This window comes from Anomalospiza imberbis, chromosome 11, assembly GCF_031753505.1.
Source record: "Anomalospiza imberbis isolate Cuckoo-Finch-1a 21T00152 chromosome 11, ASM3175350v1, whole genome shotgun sequence".
Classification (NCBI taxonomy): Eukaryota; Metazoa; Chordata; class Aves; order Passeriformes; family Viduidae; genus Anomalospiza; species Anomalospiza imberbis.
The window spans coordinates 6,424,627-6,439,580 of NC_089691.1; the positions used below are offsets into that span (position 1 = coordinate 6,424,627).

Sequence of the window (14,954 nt, forward strand, 5' to 3'; positions counted from 1 at the left end):
CCATTGGCCCGCTCCCCGCCCGGCCGCCACGCTCTCCGCTCCCATTGGCCGCGCCGTGGCCTCCACGGGAGAGTTGGCGGCCGCTGATTGGGGAGAGGCGGCGCAGCGCCGGCGCGCGGAGCGGGTCCCCGCCCCCTTCGCTGCCATCTTTGTGAAGGGAAGGGCGCTCGCGAGCGCTCCCGGACGGCGGCTGCGGGCGCCATCTTGGAAAGGGGCAGATCCTCACACCTGCGGGCGGGCGGGGCCAGCCCGGGGCCGTGATCCGCCCTCCCCCCTGCGCCCCGCTCCCGGCGGCGGCGGGGCAGCGCAAGGCGGGGCTGAGGGGTCGCTCCGGGTCCCCGAGTAGCGTGGGGCAGAGGAGCCGCGTGGGCAGGCAGCTCGCGGGACGGGTGCCCCGTGAGGGGTAGGAGCGGCAGGGACGAGGGACGGGCTCGGTCGCGGGTGGCTCTGGGTGCACCCTGTGAGGTACAAGGACCGGGCGCTTTGAGGAGGGACAGCTGAGAGGTCAAAATGTGCACTTGTTTCTGGCTTCTTGGGTGGGTGGTTTTCCAGAAAGAAATTTTCTTGTTTGTTTAATTCCAACTTAATATCCTAGTCGCCGGGCCTGTCACCTTCTGTTGAGGCACATAGAGGGATTCTTGGGGTTGTCCGGTGCCAAGGCTAGGAGTTGGACTTTGGTGATCCTTGTGGGTCTTTTCCAACTCAGAATATTTTTATTCTGTTCCAAAAGTCCTCACAGTTTGTGCTGTTAACTACCTTTGTCAGTCCCCAACACTGAGTTTATAACTGAAATTCCATTGGAGATGGGAGAGGAGCACACACCTGCTGATAGCTCCTTGTGCGGCTTTTCGAGTAACTCTGTGTATCCTGGGATATCATTCCAGTGAAAGAAGGGAGAGGCAAAGTCACAGAGCCCTGTACTACCGCAAGGGAGCTCCCATGGAGCTCCGTGGGCTCTCTTGCACAGGCGGGCTCTTGAGGCCGCCTGGTAGGGCAGTGCCTAATCAGAATTTTCTTGCAGGTCGTCAGGTGCAAGTGATAAGCTTGACGAGGTGAGACAGGCAGTGTGGGGAGGAGGAGCACCTGATTCAGGAAAGGTCACAGCAGGTGAGCAGTAATTAGGACAGTATTTACCAGTGAGAGTACATCATGCGTTTATTAGCAGATGTGGTTTTGCACATTTCTAGATCTTTTTATGTCTCCAAATGCGGTTATTAAGATCAATATAATATTACTAAGTCAGACCATAATGATTTCCAGAATTGCTCAATATCAGTGTTCTTTAGGAAGTTTATTGACTTTTTAAAAATTAGGCTCATTGCCCACTAAATTCACTTAGGTGTGCAGAGAAGTGGTGCCTTGAAGTGCCCTTGTTTCTTATCAGGATAGTGGCAAAAAGAACTGTGAGATGAAGTGGCTTTGTAATTAGGTGGGAATAGGGCTTAAATTTGGAATTAGGAGACTTTAGGAAGGTCATAATAAGGACAGACCAAAACTGTGCAGTTATGAAACATCTTCAAGCTAGAAACTTTATACATTTTTGTGGAATAGGAGACAAGTGGTTTTATTTGGTTTTGGATTGGGAAATGAGCCTCTGTATTTCAATATGGGATCCTCAAATGGGTCTGAAGAAGAACAAGGACTCCTTTTGTATTTTGATTTTTTTCCCTTCTTTATAGTTTGTTTCAGTAGCTAGAATGGATTCCTTGCATTTTAGCTTGTGCTTCTTCTTGATCCATGGTGAGGTTTTTGGGGCTCTGTTTGTTCCATCACCCTCCATGCCCTGTCTCTGGAGCATTAGGGATTTGTCCTGGCTGAGACCTGGGTGATGGAGAGCTTGTGCTGGTCCTCACTGTTGTTTCTTCCTAGTATCCAATCTAACCCTGGTCTGTGTCAGAGTGAAGCCATTCCCTCGTGTCCTTACCACTCTAGGGCCTTGTCCAAAGTCCCTCTCCCGCTCTCTTGGAACCCCTTTAGGCACTGGGAGGTGCTCTAAGGTCTGCCTGGGCTAGTCAGCCAATTGAGCGGGCAGGAGAGTTAACTTGGCTCGGTGGATCTGTGGGGATTGGAGTCGTTGGGAAGTGCAGGTAAACAGAGGCTGTTCCTGGCAGCTGCAGGGGCTGGGGCTGTGCTGGCTCTGCCTTCTGAGAGCACAGATCTCTTACAGCCATGGGGAGGGCTGAAGGGGCTCGGCCTCGGCTGTTGGGCTGCGAGGACATAGAAGTGACTTCTGTCGGGGGGACAGGAAACAGTTTGGGAAAAGGTACTTTTCACAGTACTGCTGTGAATGAATGCTGAATAGAAGATGAAGTGTAATAGATCTGCTATTCCAAATTTGGGGTTAATTTACGTGGGATTGACTGTAAAGGTCATCAGAAGAGAGAAGTGGTGTGTGAACCTTCTCTTAAGACACCTGAGCTCAGAGCTCTGCCTTGCAAACTGTTTGTGTCCACAGCTTGTTAGAATCATCCAGAAATGGAGGCACAGTTATGCATAGGGTGTGGAAGGCTGAATCTTTCATCTGACAGGTTAGAGTCATTTGTAGAGGTTTAATTTCTCCTCTTATCAGCTTTGTAATGAAATTCATACCGAGTCAGACAAGTCATATTTTGAAACTGTGCTGAAGTTTCCTTATTTAGATAAGAAGAGGCATGTGGACATGGGATTTAGATTTCAATCTGACTAGTGGCAGCTTAAATAAAGTACTGGACTTGCACTGAAAAAATTGTTCTGTTGGTTTGAACAGAAACTAGAGTATTTTTTTAAGTCTTGTTTACAGCTGAGGGCTTCACACATCTTTTGTTGTGCCAAAACACAGTTTTTATACCTGTGCTTGGTTAATAAATAATTTTTGTCAGAATAAAAAATACTTACTTAACTAAGATTAATAACCTGGCTTAGAAACAGTCTCAAAGGGTCTGACTGAAGAAGGGTCAGGAACATAAGTCCTAGGAGCAGTGGCTGAGGGTACCAGGGCATTCAGGCTGGAGGTCTTACTACTCTCTACAGCGGTCTGGAAAGTTCTGGCCAGGTGTGGGTCAGCCTTTTCTCCCAGGGAACAAGTGACAAGAGAAGAGGAAATGGCCTCAAATTGTGTCAGGGAAGGTTCAGGTTGGATATTAGGAAAATTTTTTTCACTGAAAGGATAGTTAAGGCCTGTAACATGTTGCCCAGGGAAATGGTGGAGTCACCATCCCTAGAAGTGTTCAAAAACCAAGTGGACATGGCACTTCACAATATGGTTTAGAGGGCAGAGTGGTATTTGCTTGGAGGTTGGACTTGGTGATGTTGGAGGTCTTTTCCAACCTGAATGATTCTATGATTCTGTTCTATGACTGATACAGACTTCAGTACCCTGTTACAGTTTCTCTTCTCAGTATTTGATTGTGGTGTGTGCAAAGGGTGCCTTGGCAGTCCATGTACATCCTGGGGCCACCTGAAGAGTCAGACTTGTTGCTAAATGTCTTTTGAGACAGTTATCAGAAGTTTTTTTGTTGGTTTGTTCAGACATTAAATGAGTTATTTTGCCTCCTGTACAATGACCCGATTTATTGGTATTAATAGAAGAAAATTTGAGATTAGGAGCCTGTAGAAGTCACCATATCTCTCAGTTCCCAAATCCTGTGTTCCTACATGTCTTAACTACTATTCTTCCACACCTATTCTGTTAAAATGATCAGTATTTAAGTACTATTGCAATAAAAGAGTAGCAGTCTTTTAGGCAGTGAGATAGTGGTGGTTTAACCCCAGCTGATAAGGAAGGGGCACCCAGCCACTCCACAGCTGTCCTAGGGGAGAGCTTTGTCTCTGAAAGTATTGCCCCAAAACTGGCCAGGGGCTGTTTCAAGTGCCATGTCCATCTGCCTGACTGGACCAGGAGCGGGCTGTACCTGCTGCTTGCTTCAAGAAATTGATACTAAATAACACTTAAACCTGGAAGCTGTTCCCTCACCACACACAAAGGCCTTCAGGTTGCCCCCCGTTTTTCTCATTCACACAAAAGTGGGAAGTGAGGGCTCATCCTTGTCTCTTGTGAAGGTTTGGAGCAGCCTGAGGACAGCCCTGCCTCAAGGACAGCAATGACCATACAGCTATACTGTTTTAATATCAGGTATTAATCTTTAATTCCACATCACAGCAGTCGAGTGAATGGGTAAGGGAAAGGAACCCAAAACGAACGGCAGATATTTACATCTAAAATTCACACCACTTATTTGTTGGTTCTGGAAACATGCTATCACAATATATACAATGAAGTACCTTTAGGACACTTGTACAAATTAATTTTTTCCTTTTGAATTTGATTTCCATTATAGATAAGATAGCTGTTTTCATTTTATTTTAAACATGAATACACAAAAGAGAAGTGGTTAGAGGTTTTCGCCTTTTTTTTTTTTTAAATAAGCACAGAATGCCAGAGGTTAAAAACACATTTACAGGGCAGAATACCAGTCAGACATCACAATCTATACATTTTTTGCTCAATTTCCTGTACAAATACACAGCATTCAAATGGGGGTATTTACAAAGAAGCATGACCAGAGGAAATTTTAAATATCACATAATTTGTTTCCCAAAGGCTCTTGCTCTCTCCAGCCTCCCCAGTTTTGGCTGATACTCCATAGAAGGGATATGCAATATCCTTTACCTAAAAAAGGGTAAGTAAGCTAAAAACCAAAGAGAGGAAAATACGAAAAAGGATCTGAGTCTTGCATACAGCAATAAAACCAACCCAACTATTGGGAAAAAAAAAGTAGGATTCAGAGAAATTGTTTTAATTGCTTTTCTTCTACCACTGTAGCTCCTTCTCAGTTTTGTTTCAGATGGGGCCAGCAGGTACACTGATGATGGAGAGATTTATAGCAGAATTCCACCAATTTTCTCAGGAATGCACATGCTATTTTCTTATGCAAAGAAAACCCAATGAAGGCAAGTACACTGAGGTTTGAATTAGAGTTAGGTATAGAATGTCAAGGTCCTGTTCAAAACATCCTGTTGCTGTGGTTTATACAAGGAATCTTCAAATCCTGTTGGGCAAGTGCAACTGCTGTTGCTTCCACCTACTCCAGGACTGAGCTTGACGTTGGAGTTGTACTATGCTAAAAGACACCTCACCCTACAGAGAAATAGCAGTTCCAGGCAATATTAGTTCCAAGATTCACAAAATCTTAATAATAGTCTTTCTATTTTCTGCTCCCTTTAAGGCAAACACTGAAAAGGGAGACAGAATACTTGGTAGATATCAGAACAATAACAGAAATTTAACTCCAGAGAGGCTTAAATTTGGTAAATTCAGCAATTTATTCCACCTTTCTTTATGTGGACCTGCCATAAAGTAGGTTTTTGTACACATCACCTGATTATCTTCGAACTCTTGCAAATACATAGGAAAGCCAGACTCCCCAAATGAACTCACTGCTGTTGTACCAGGTCTCTAATCAGAGCAGGATGATGCATTTTCAGAGACTGATTAGAGATCTGGTGGGCAGGTTTTCCAGCTGCTTGGGACTCAGTCCCATGGTAATTGCATTCTTGGTTCTGCAAAGTTTTATTTGCAAGACCTGCTGGTTTTTCACTTTAAGGAAGCTCGGTAAGTCACTACATTTACTACTTTTAGTCTTGCTGCCAGGAAAAGAAAGAAACTGGGGCAAGGGAGATGGAATTAAAACTTAGTTCTTTGAAGAACTTCACTGGAAGAGTCTCAGTGGGATTGGAGGATAGCATATGTGAAAACATTTCACCCTTTTCTAAGGAATTACCTTGACTTACCTTTACTGAAAACATCAATTGTTTTCCTACATTTGTTCTATACCAGAGATCCAGCTTGGTTTGTTAACACTGAATACTGTCCTAGCATTGGAAAACTCTCCTTCCTGCTAAAGATGAAACATCCACTATAGGCCAGATTTTATTAGCATTGTTTAAATCGTGAAGGATATAATGATTACAAGCAGCCTGTGTTAGTAACAAAATAGAGGAAGCAAGAGAGACTTTGTTCCAGCCAAATAGGCCATTTAAGAAACAAATCCATAACTTAGTAGTTTTGCATGGGCTAGAGCTTGAGAAAGAAAACAAACAAATCCTCTTACAGTCCCCTTCATACAACTGCTGAGTCCAGACTTTATACAGCCAGACCATCTTTAGCCAGTTCAGAAACTATGTACTCTGCCCAGTCACTGTATTTAGAGGTAGTGCTAAAGGTGACCTGTAAAAGATTTATAATAATCCTTTTTTGCTTCTTTATGCTGTTTTTAGCAGGAGAAACTGAGCAGTTAGGCAAGAATTCAAGACGTAAGTTGGGTGCTGTTCCTGTTTCTGGCACTAATTTTTATCATGGAGGTCTTATTTGAATGTGCTTCAGATTTTTCAGCAGTAGGAAAGAGGGAGGGCTGTTTCCATCCTACGGAGTGTGCTTTGCAGTCTGCAGGTGAAAGGGTTATAAGGAAGGCTAAAATGTGTGTGGGTATGGCAAGGCAAAGGAAGGTGGCTTGTTCATCTAAAAACATTAAATATTTGATACTATTTTGATTGAAAATTTCTTGGTAAGTATGAAAACAGGAATAAAAGGTTTCTTAGAACCAAGATCTTTGTAAAGAACAATATTACCCACAGATATATTTTTTCCCTGAACTGTGCAGCTACTGATTAAAAGGCATGTTTTGGGTTTGTAGACCTGAACTGTCTTCAGCTCTGCACAGTTCTGGTTTGTGTGGTGTGGCTTAGTGTCCCCCACAATGTTCTTCAGCCCTTTCTAGAGCTTATTAATAAAAAATATGGATGGGGAAAGGGTGTATTGCTGCCTGAGGAGAAAAGGAGAGAGAAATCAGCCTTCCAGAAGGGAGGAGCAGCAGCTCTTGCTACACATTCTAAAGAAGCAAAAGAGGAAACAAACACTTGTTCTTTACAGGTTGCCTTTAAGGTCCCTGACTCTGGGGTGTACACTTGATACCAGGCATTGCTCAAGTCTTGGTGTTTTCTGTCTGCTCTGAGAGATGGGAGATTCTTTCTGCACACCATCTGCAGTGAGTTGTTGGGAGGGACTGAGGATATTGAGTTAACAGGAATGAATCTCAGCTCCTGGGTGATGGAAGTTGGTGAGAATTATGATGTTCAGCCCTGAGGCAAGGATTGTTGGATATGATGCATTTAAGCCACCTTTTCTTTACTGGCTGGGTCATCAACCAGCTTGTGGCATGAGAAACTCAATTTGGTTGGTTTTGTTTTAATCTGGAATAGAAATGCTGGTGTCAACAGCCTGCCCAAAGCTGGGCATGGGAAAGGCCTACAATGAGGTTGTAGCTCCAGTAGCCACCAACCTCCTCTCATTCAGTAGCACAGATGAATAACACAATTCCCATGAGAAAGCAGGTTGGCTTAGCCAGTGAAAGCAAAATTTAAGAAACGAAACAGTACATAAAAAACAAAGGAGGCAGAGTTTGTTGGAAATGATATCTTGGAGATCAGTGCATCAGCACTGCTTTAGATTGCCTCAGCACCTATGAACCAATGCAGGGAGATCACTGCACAGATATGTACAATCCTGCTCTCAAAAGAGCCAATTTCTTCTTAGAATTGCCATCTTTCCACTGCCTGCAGCTCATGCACCTTCCAGCCTGACAGTTCATAGAATCCCTGATTTCAGCAATGAGCTTTCAATTCTGTACAGCAAAGAAATATGTCCCTAGTGCAACTGCTTCTACTCATGTGCGTCTCAGAACTGGGAGGAAAGCAGGTTCAAAATCAACTTGCCACATTCCCCCCGTTTTCCCCTCCACTTAAAATTGTATTTTTCAGCTTCTGCAAGTCTCTATGGCTCATATGCCGTGTGATGTGGTTAAGAAACTGCAGAAGGAATAAACTGTCCACTGCACAGAAAGTTAAAAAACATAACGGAAAGGTGTAAAAAGAAATTAAAAAGGAAAGCAGCAACCTGCCATGCTGGCCCAATTGCTTTTGTGGGCTTCAGACATAACCTTGCGGCAGTAGAAAATCGGTTTGCTGTTCTCCGAGTCCTGCTCTCTCTCTGTCATATCCAGACCTGGAATGCCAATGCCAGCTGCGTACCAGGAGCTGTCCCTACTGCTCGCCGATGCCGTGCTCCCATGCCACCCTGGCCTGCTCTTCCTTTCCAGCACTCACTGGTTGGGACACTTTACGATGCAACGGGCGGTGTTTGTCATCATCTTCAATTATCATCCCCTCCTCGTTCTCCATGTTTGGCAGCCGGGAGTGGTAAGGTTTGGGGGGTAAAGCAGGAGGGTCCATGGTGTCCTGAGGAATGACTCCAGATGGAGCAGAGTGGCTTCGGCATGGCTGGGATTTGAGCGACTCCAGGACATCAGGCTCAGAGAGACTGTACCTGACAGGGAGGTAGGGTGTCTCTAGATCTTCGTCAGTGTTCCAGGCCTGGCTGGGCACAGAATCCATGGTGTCTGTGCGAGGAGGTGGTTCAGAAGAATGTCCAAAATTGCTCTCGCTCAAGGAAGAGACACCACTGCTGGCACTGCCGGATAAAGTGGAGTTACTGCCATCTAGACCAGACTGCGGACTGGTGGGCGATGCAGGGATAGGATGAAGAGGGGACTGTTTGGAGAGAAACAAAACCAGGTTAAAATTGACAGAGGAGGCAATGTTGCATCTTGTGTGTTGATCTCCATTTCTGCTTTTGACAATGTGGTTAACAACGGCGCAGTTCCATTTATGTTCAGAATGTCAAGGATTATTGGTTTACGTGTATGAAGTACCACTTGTGGGCAGACAAGTGCACTCAACAACACCAGAGCTGTTGGAAACAGGAGCTGAGGTGATGATCAGGGTGCTGAAATCGCAGCATATGGTGCAAAAAAGGAAAAGGGAAGGACCTACAACCTGCGAGTTATTTCTATAGCATTCAGCTGAGGAATATATTAAGAGCTTTCAGTAGGTTTTCTCATGTGCAAGTTACTAGCGTGGTATAAATAGTGTTTCTGTGTTCATTAGCTGTTTGGTGGGAGCAGAGAAGGGAGGATCCCTTCCAGGAGCCCACTGTGCTCCTACATCCCTCTCTACTCTCCTGCCATTACCTTGCGCAACGTTCGTGCGGGCAGTGCCGGAGGAGCATCACTGAGCTGGTGGTGGAAGGCATCAAAGTGCAGTGAGTAGTGTCCTGGAACGAGACAAGGGTCAGAAATGCAGACTTGTGCTGTTTCATTGCAGCCACAGAGCTGGGTTTAGCTCTGTAATGCCAGGCAACAGCTCCACATGCTGCTAGCACCAGCCTAGGGCTGCCTGTCTGATGGATACTGCGGAGTGCATCTGTCACACACAGGCTGCTAAAGAGAAATTAAGTTCAGAGAAAGTTGATTCACTGCTCCATTATCAAGAATCTCATGGTAAGGCAACAGGCTCAGACAATGAACATTTGAAATTTCATTCTGTAAGCTTAAATTACTGCTAAAGTTGGTCATTGCTAAGAAGCCACACCAAGCTTTGGCACTCTCACTTAATTCTAGTCCTAAAGTACACACAAGTCCACATTGCTTAAGGACTGCAAGAATTTGAAGATTTGAAAAAAAAAAAAAAATTGAAAACCTGGCAGACCAGGAAAGACTATAGGGTTTTTGTTTCTGTTTGTTTTTACAGGGGTGGGGGGAAAAGGCTATGGTCAGCTTTTAGGTGGTCTGGATTTGTGTGTGTGTGACCTGCAGGCATTTGCAGCAGGCCTGCTGGGCATGTCCTTACCATGGGGCAGGCTTCGGGGAGGCACTGGTGGGGCCAGGATGCTCCCAGCGTGGGCAGACAGGAATGGCAGCGCCTCTCGGCTTCCACTGTCCAGGCTCCAGCTACTGGGTGCTGCTGGCACAGCTGAAGGATTGAAACAGATGGAACTCGGGTAACAGGACATGGAGTTTGTGGGGCCAGCACTGGCTTTTCAGTGTGCTCTTCAGCAGCAGAGAGACAGATTCCAGGGACTCAGTTAATGGCAGGATTGAAAGCACAGAAAGGCTACAGAGTGTTAAGTTTAGAGATGCTTGGTTAAGGAAGTGAGACTCAGGTGATTGCAGGGTTAGTCTGCCCAGCTCCCCTCCATCCCTGGGCTCATTTCTAACAAATCTGAAGAGCAGCAGGACTCTGGTAGGATTTTTGCAAATCATTGTGGAGGTAAAAATAAAATCCCACCAAAGGAACGGTGGCTGGATCTCAGGTGTGAGCTGTCCTGCTTTGTGGGGAGTGGTGACAAGGGAACATGGCAAAACCCTCTGGAAACACAGGACGGCCTGTGGCTGCACTGCAGGCTCAGTGAGGACTGAATAAAGGACGTGAAGGAAATTATACCTCAATCTGTTTCAATATGTTGCAAAAGAAATTACTCAAAGCTCCAATTTACTAAGCTACAGAGTTGATCAAGAGCTTTGATGACAAAATATTTAACGACAACAGTTTGGCCTCCTTGTATTACAGTCTCCTGAAGAGATCAAGTCTTTGCGAATCAGGAAGTATAGAGAGAGCAATGCTTGCTGCATTTAACAGAGAATGGATATTAACTTCATGGACTTGGTTTTTCATAGAAATAAAAGCTGCTTCTTGACATGAACATGAACCTTTTTCAAGATCTTGAGAATTCTGTCAACCTTGAACATTATTAAAATGCACCTTCCTTCCAAACAAGACTTGATTTATTCTAAGAAGAGATATGTAACAGTTGTATGTTTATTTAAAACCAAATAAGCAACTGCAATTTCTTCAGATTAGCAAAGAAAGAAAAAAAGTAATTATTTGAGCCTGTCAAAGAAAACTGAGATAAAAATAGCTTTTTCCATCTTCACTTTGCAAAATGGAAGCCTGGAAAAATAAACATGGAATTTGACATCTGAAGAGGATTTCTCCTTAATTAAAATGCCTGCAGCCACTTTTGATGCATTTTTTTCTAAAATTACTTTGAAAGGTTTCTCTTTTTTTTTTTGTCTCCCTAGTTCATGAGTTAGCATGAGCACGGGCTCCCCAAGGCCTAAAATTCCCTAAAGTAAAAAAGATCACAAAGTGACAGCTTCATAAGACAGAACAAACCCCATAAAAATATAAAAGTAAATGTTTATTTTTTTTTAAAGAGAGACTCTCAGCCTGAGAACCTGAGAAAGGCATATGAAGAAGAATCTTGACAGAGAACAGGTTCAAACCAGGTCCTACCTCACTATATAAGTAATATGGTTCCAAATGGATTTTCCCTGTACACATGCCAGAGTGCTCTAATTTGCAGTACTGCAATTGGTGTCAACGGGCTAAAACAGAGGGACAAGATGCAACAGCAGTGCCAGCCTTGCTCATCTCTCCTGCCATATCCCATCATCAAATGAGAAGGAAAGAAAACCTGATTTTCTTGGCCTGTAAAACTATTGCTGTGCTTGTTGTTTTGGGGTTTTTTTAAACACTGAGATGCAGAATGAGAATGTGAAGAACACATGGTATCCCAATGAAAAATCCATTTATGCTTTCTCAGTGCTCCCTCATTCATAGCCTTTAGAGTATTTAGGAGTGCTGGAAGAAGGTGAGATGATTTTGAAGAGTGGCTGCTGCCCAGTGTTTTAGCCAAAATGCTTCAGGGAAGAACTGAAGCAAGGAGCTCCCAGTGCTGTGACTTAGCCCAAGCCTCCCTCTGTGACTGTTCAGTGGCCAAGTTTAATTAGTGGGGAGGCTGCATTTGAACCATTCTGCCCCGGGCGACTGATGTCACCACTGTCACTGGGAATTACCGAACAGAACTTCTGACACGGCCAGGAGGGGGTGGGGAAGTCAGGGCTCTGACTGCTCACAAAATCCAGGGCAGATGGCACCCCAACTACATAGAATGCTGAGGGTTCAGGCCTGTCAGGAGCACCTGTAACTGCATCTTACAGTTCTTGCCACCAGCCAGGCACTAGAGCTGGATTCCTGCCTCACCATCCCCACTGAACATCACCTGTGTCTTTTGTGGCTTCTTAGGGATTGTGTCTTTGGTCTCCTGGCACTGAATACCACAGTCCTGCATATCATCACCCACAGATACAAATTCAACTACTTTTTCCTAGGCAGACAATAAATATTTACCTACCTTCCTTATTCAGATCTTTCTCCTGTCCAGTACAAAGATCTCACCATCCCTGTCATATGTTTGGTTCAAACTAACATGGCTAAGATGGAGTTCTTAATCCCTCACTCCCCATCTGAACTCTTTTGTCATTACGCATTATTGTCATCAAGGCATCATTCTGCCATTTATTCAGAACTGGTGCTTCCTTTCAATCTGGACCACTCACGTTGAAGGAGGGGATTCTGATTTAAGGAATTCTAAAATAAAATTTGGAATTTTTTTTAAAGGTACAGTTTAGTTCTGGCACAGTTACTGAAATGAAAACACAGATAAAAACCTGAGTGCACGATGTAGGTCAGACTAGAGAGCTGCAGTGGTCTTTCCTGGCCTTAGAAATCTTTTAAAATACCATTTTTCCCAGCCATACATGACTGTTGCTTGCTTAGGCAGCCTCCTCGTCTCAGATTTTGATTTAGGAATTTTTCCCCTCTTCTGCTTTTTCAGAATGCTGCCTTTCAGATAATTTTTGAGCCCATAATTTTGTACATTGCACCTTCTTCACTAGCTGCTCCTTTTCTCTTACACCAAACAAATTCTTTCTCCTCTTTCATTTTTTCCCCTGCAGGGACTCTGCCTGTTTTTTTTTTTCGAAAGAATGAGTTAAAAAAGCATATATTGCTAATGATAAATAAATAGAAACCTACCTCAGAGAGAGATTACTTGGAATGTTTGTATTTTAAGCAATACATGCGGATTAAAACCAGTATAACTCATGAGTAAAAAATACAGTCCCAGTCTTGGGCTGTTCTTAGATAACTTCTCATTTGCTGCTTTGCAAGTTTGCTTGACAAAGGCTGCAGGAATTGTTTCAAAAACAAAATGCTAGAAAGCTTTCTGAAATAGGGAGGTCTGTGCCACCCCACCCTACTGTGAAGGCTCTGAAATGATGGTAGGTTGGCAGAAGGCCCAGTTAATTAAACTGTTAATTAGAAAAGTGTGAGAGAAATGCACTCCGCCAGGAAATGTAGAAGCCCATTTGTTACTTGCTGTAGCATGACCAGAGGAATGTTGTTTTAGCTAGCTAGCATGCATGTTGAAGAGGAAAAGGAGTACCTTTCTCAGCCACAGACAGGTTGGGATCACTGCAAGGTTTGCATGGTCCAATCATTTGCTGGATCAAGGCGCGCTGGAAATTTGGAGGCTAAGAGAGAAGAAAGTTAGCAAAGAAGAGTTAAAAAAAAAGTTATAGACCAGCTGGGGCAACATGGGGACTTTCTGTTCCTTTTTTTTAAGCAAAGAAGTTTTTTAAACTAAAGATTCTCTGGGAACCTTAAGCTGTGCCTACATTGGCAGGTACTGCAGTGCAAGATGAGTGGATCTCTAGGGTGTAACAGTGCTGAGGGCCCTCAATTCCTGCTCTCTGGAGGAGTTATTTCAGAGTAGCTCTAGCCTGGCATTGTGCCCATTAACAGCTGGAATACATTGTTTTCCCTCTGAAGCTTATCTTTGGTTTTGTTTGAACATTGACTTTGCATGCTTTGAGACAGCTCTCCAATGCAAGTGTGATAAGTGGGCAGGATCAGGAGATTCCTTTCAAATGCGCAGGCCAGGGTGAGATTGAAATGCTTACATGTAGGCACACTTTTCAATTTGTCCAGGGAAATTAGAGCACAGATTTTTTTAAAACCATGTATCAGTATATTATTTCAGCCTCTCATGGTTTTTGATACCACTGGAAATTATAAAGTTATTTAGAATAAACTTGGAGGCTAGACTGCAGGATGGATGGCCATGGTTCTAAACAAATAAAGAAAATGGTGTGACTACTTGAATTGGACCAGGGCTCACAGGACAAAGTTGGGAAGTGAGTCCATTTTCACAGGATGTATCTGCTCTTTTAATAGTCACTACAGTTTGTATCACTCAACTGCCACAGTGAGTGCCTCCAGGGGTGGACTAATAGGGAAAGTTCACCTCTGAAAATGATCCTAAATTGCTGTGCTTTCAAAAAATAAAAAAGTAAGCTTTAAGGTGGTCAAAGACAGCAAAAATACAGCCACAGTTTCAGGTGGTTGAACTGACACAGAAGAAACCAGAGCTGCTACCTGTCCATTTTCCATGATAGCTGCGGGATACATGGCGCTGCTCGGTCGGTCCCGGTGGGCTGGCAGCAACATCATCATCTCCCGAGAGTGGCGGTACTTATCTGGTAGAGAGGGAGAGCCTGTAAACAAGTGAGAAAAATCACGTACACGGGACAAACAACAGCCATGTCTCTGCATGCCCAGGGATCTCAGTCCTCCTGTGCACTTGGCTCGGACACACGAGCTCACAGGACTCAAGGAAACACGGTGCCGAGCCCACTAAGCAGCTGCCTGTTGGTGGGTGCATAGCACGAGGATGGAGTAAGAACTGGCTTGCTGTATACAATTAAGGACATACCACGTAGGGTGTGTAAGATGTGTGTGTCCCTAGTTGTATGTTGCAAAGTGCTTCCTTTCAAACATAAAAAAGTGGGCATCTGTGTGGAATCAGCTGTGTCTGTGCCTAATGATCCCTTGCCCCATAAAGTAATGTGGAGGTACAGAAATGCCATAAAATTGCTCATTTTAGGACTGAATGTAGGAGAAAGGGATAAAAGCTTGAGATACACCATTCAGTTAAAGCAGAAATCTATGGGAAAATACTTTATTCTTTGGTTCTGGATAGAGGTAAGTGTTGCCATTTAATTGGTGCTGTCTTGGTCAGCCCTCCTCTTGTTGAAGCAAACCAACCCCAATAATAAATAGCTTATTCTATAAATGTGAGAGGCACTTTGCTTACAATGCTGCTGTAATGATGATTACTATTGTGTTGCTGTACTGAGCCCTTTGATGACACCAGACATTTACCAATGCTTAGAGTTCCA

The 14,954-nt window shown here is 44.1% G+C and overlaps 1 protein-coding gene and 1 long non-coding RNA gene across 9 annotated transcripts in view; one reads left to right on the forward strand and one right to left on the reverse strand.

The window, feature by feature from the left end:
• Positions 1–1,001: 1,001 nt before the first annotated feature.
• Positions 1,002–14,954, forward strand: part of LOC137480525 (uncharacterized) — a 50,803-nt gene continuing 36,850 nt past the window's right edge. The window contains exon 1 of the long non-coding RNA XR_011002946.1: positions 1,002–1,107. This is a non-coding gene — a long non-coding RNA (uncharacterized lncRNA). The remainder of the gene's footprint in view (positions 1,108–14,954) is intronic.
• Positions 4,100–14,954, reverse strand: part of DOCK3 (dedicator of cytokinesis 3) — a 186,078-nt gene continuing 175,223 nt past the window's right edge. For 4 of the 8 annotated variants that reach the window (XM_068201612.1, XM_068201611.1, XM_068201614.1 and 1 more), the window contains 5 exons: positions 14,152–14,270; positions 13,160–13,247; positions 9,721–9,843; positions 9,063–9,145; positions 4,100–8,583 (listed from right to left, as the gene is read on the reverse strand). In XM_068201612.1, the coding sequence (XP_068057713.1) occupies positions 8,077–8,583; positions 9,063–9,145; positions 9,721–9,843; positions 13,160–13,247; positions 14,152–14,270 (920 nt within the window). In that variant the 3' untranslated portion in view covers positions 4,100–8,076. The remainder of the gene's footprint in view (positions 8,584–9,062; positions 9,146–9,720; positions 9,844–13,159; positions 13,248–14,151; positions 14,271–14,954) is intronic. The other 4 variants (XM_068201615.1, XM_068201610.1, XM_068201616.1 and 1 more) reach the window with 2 other exon arrangements.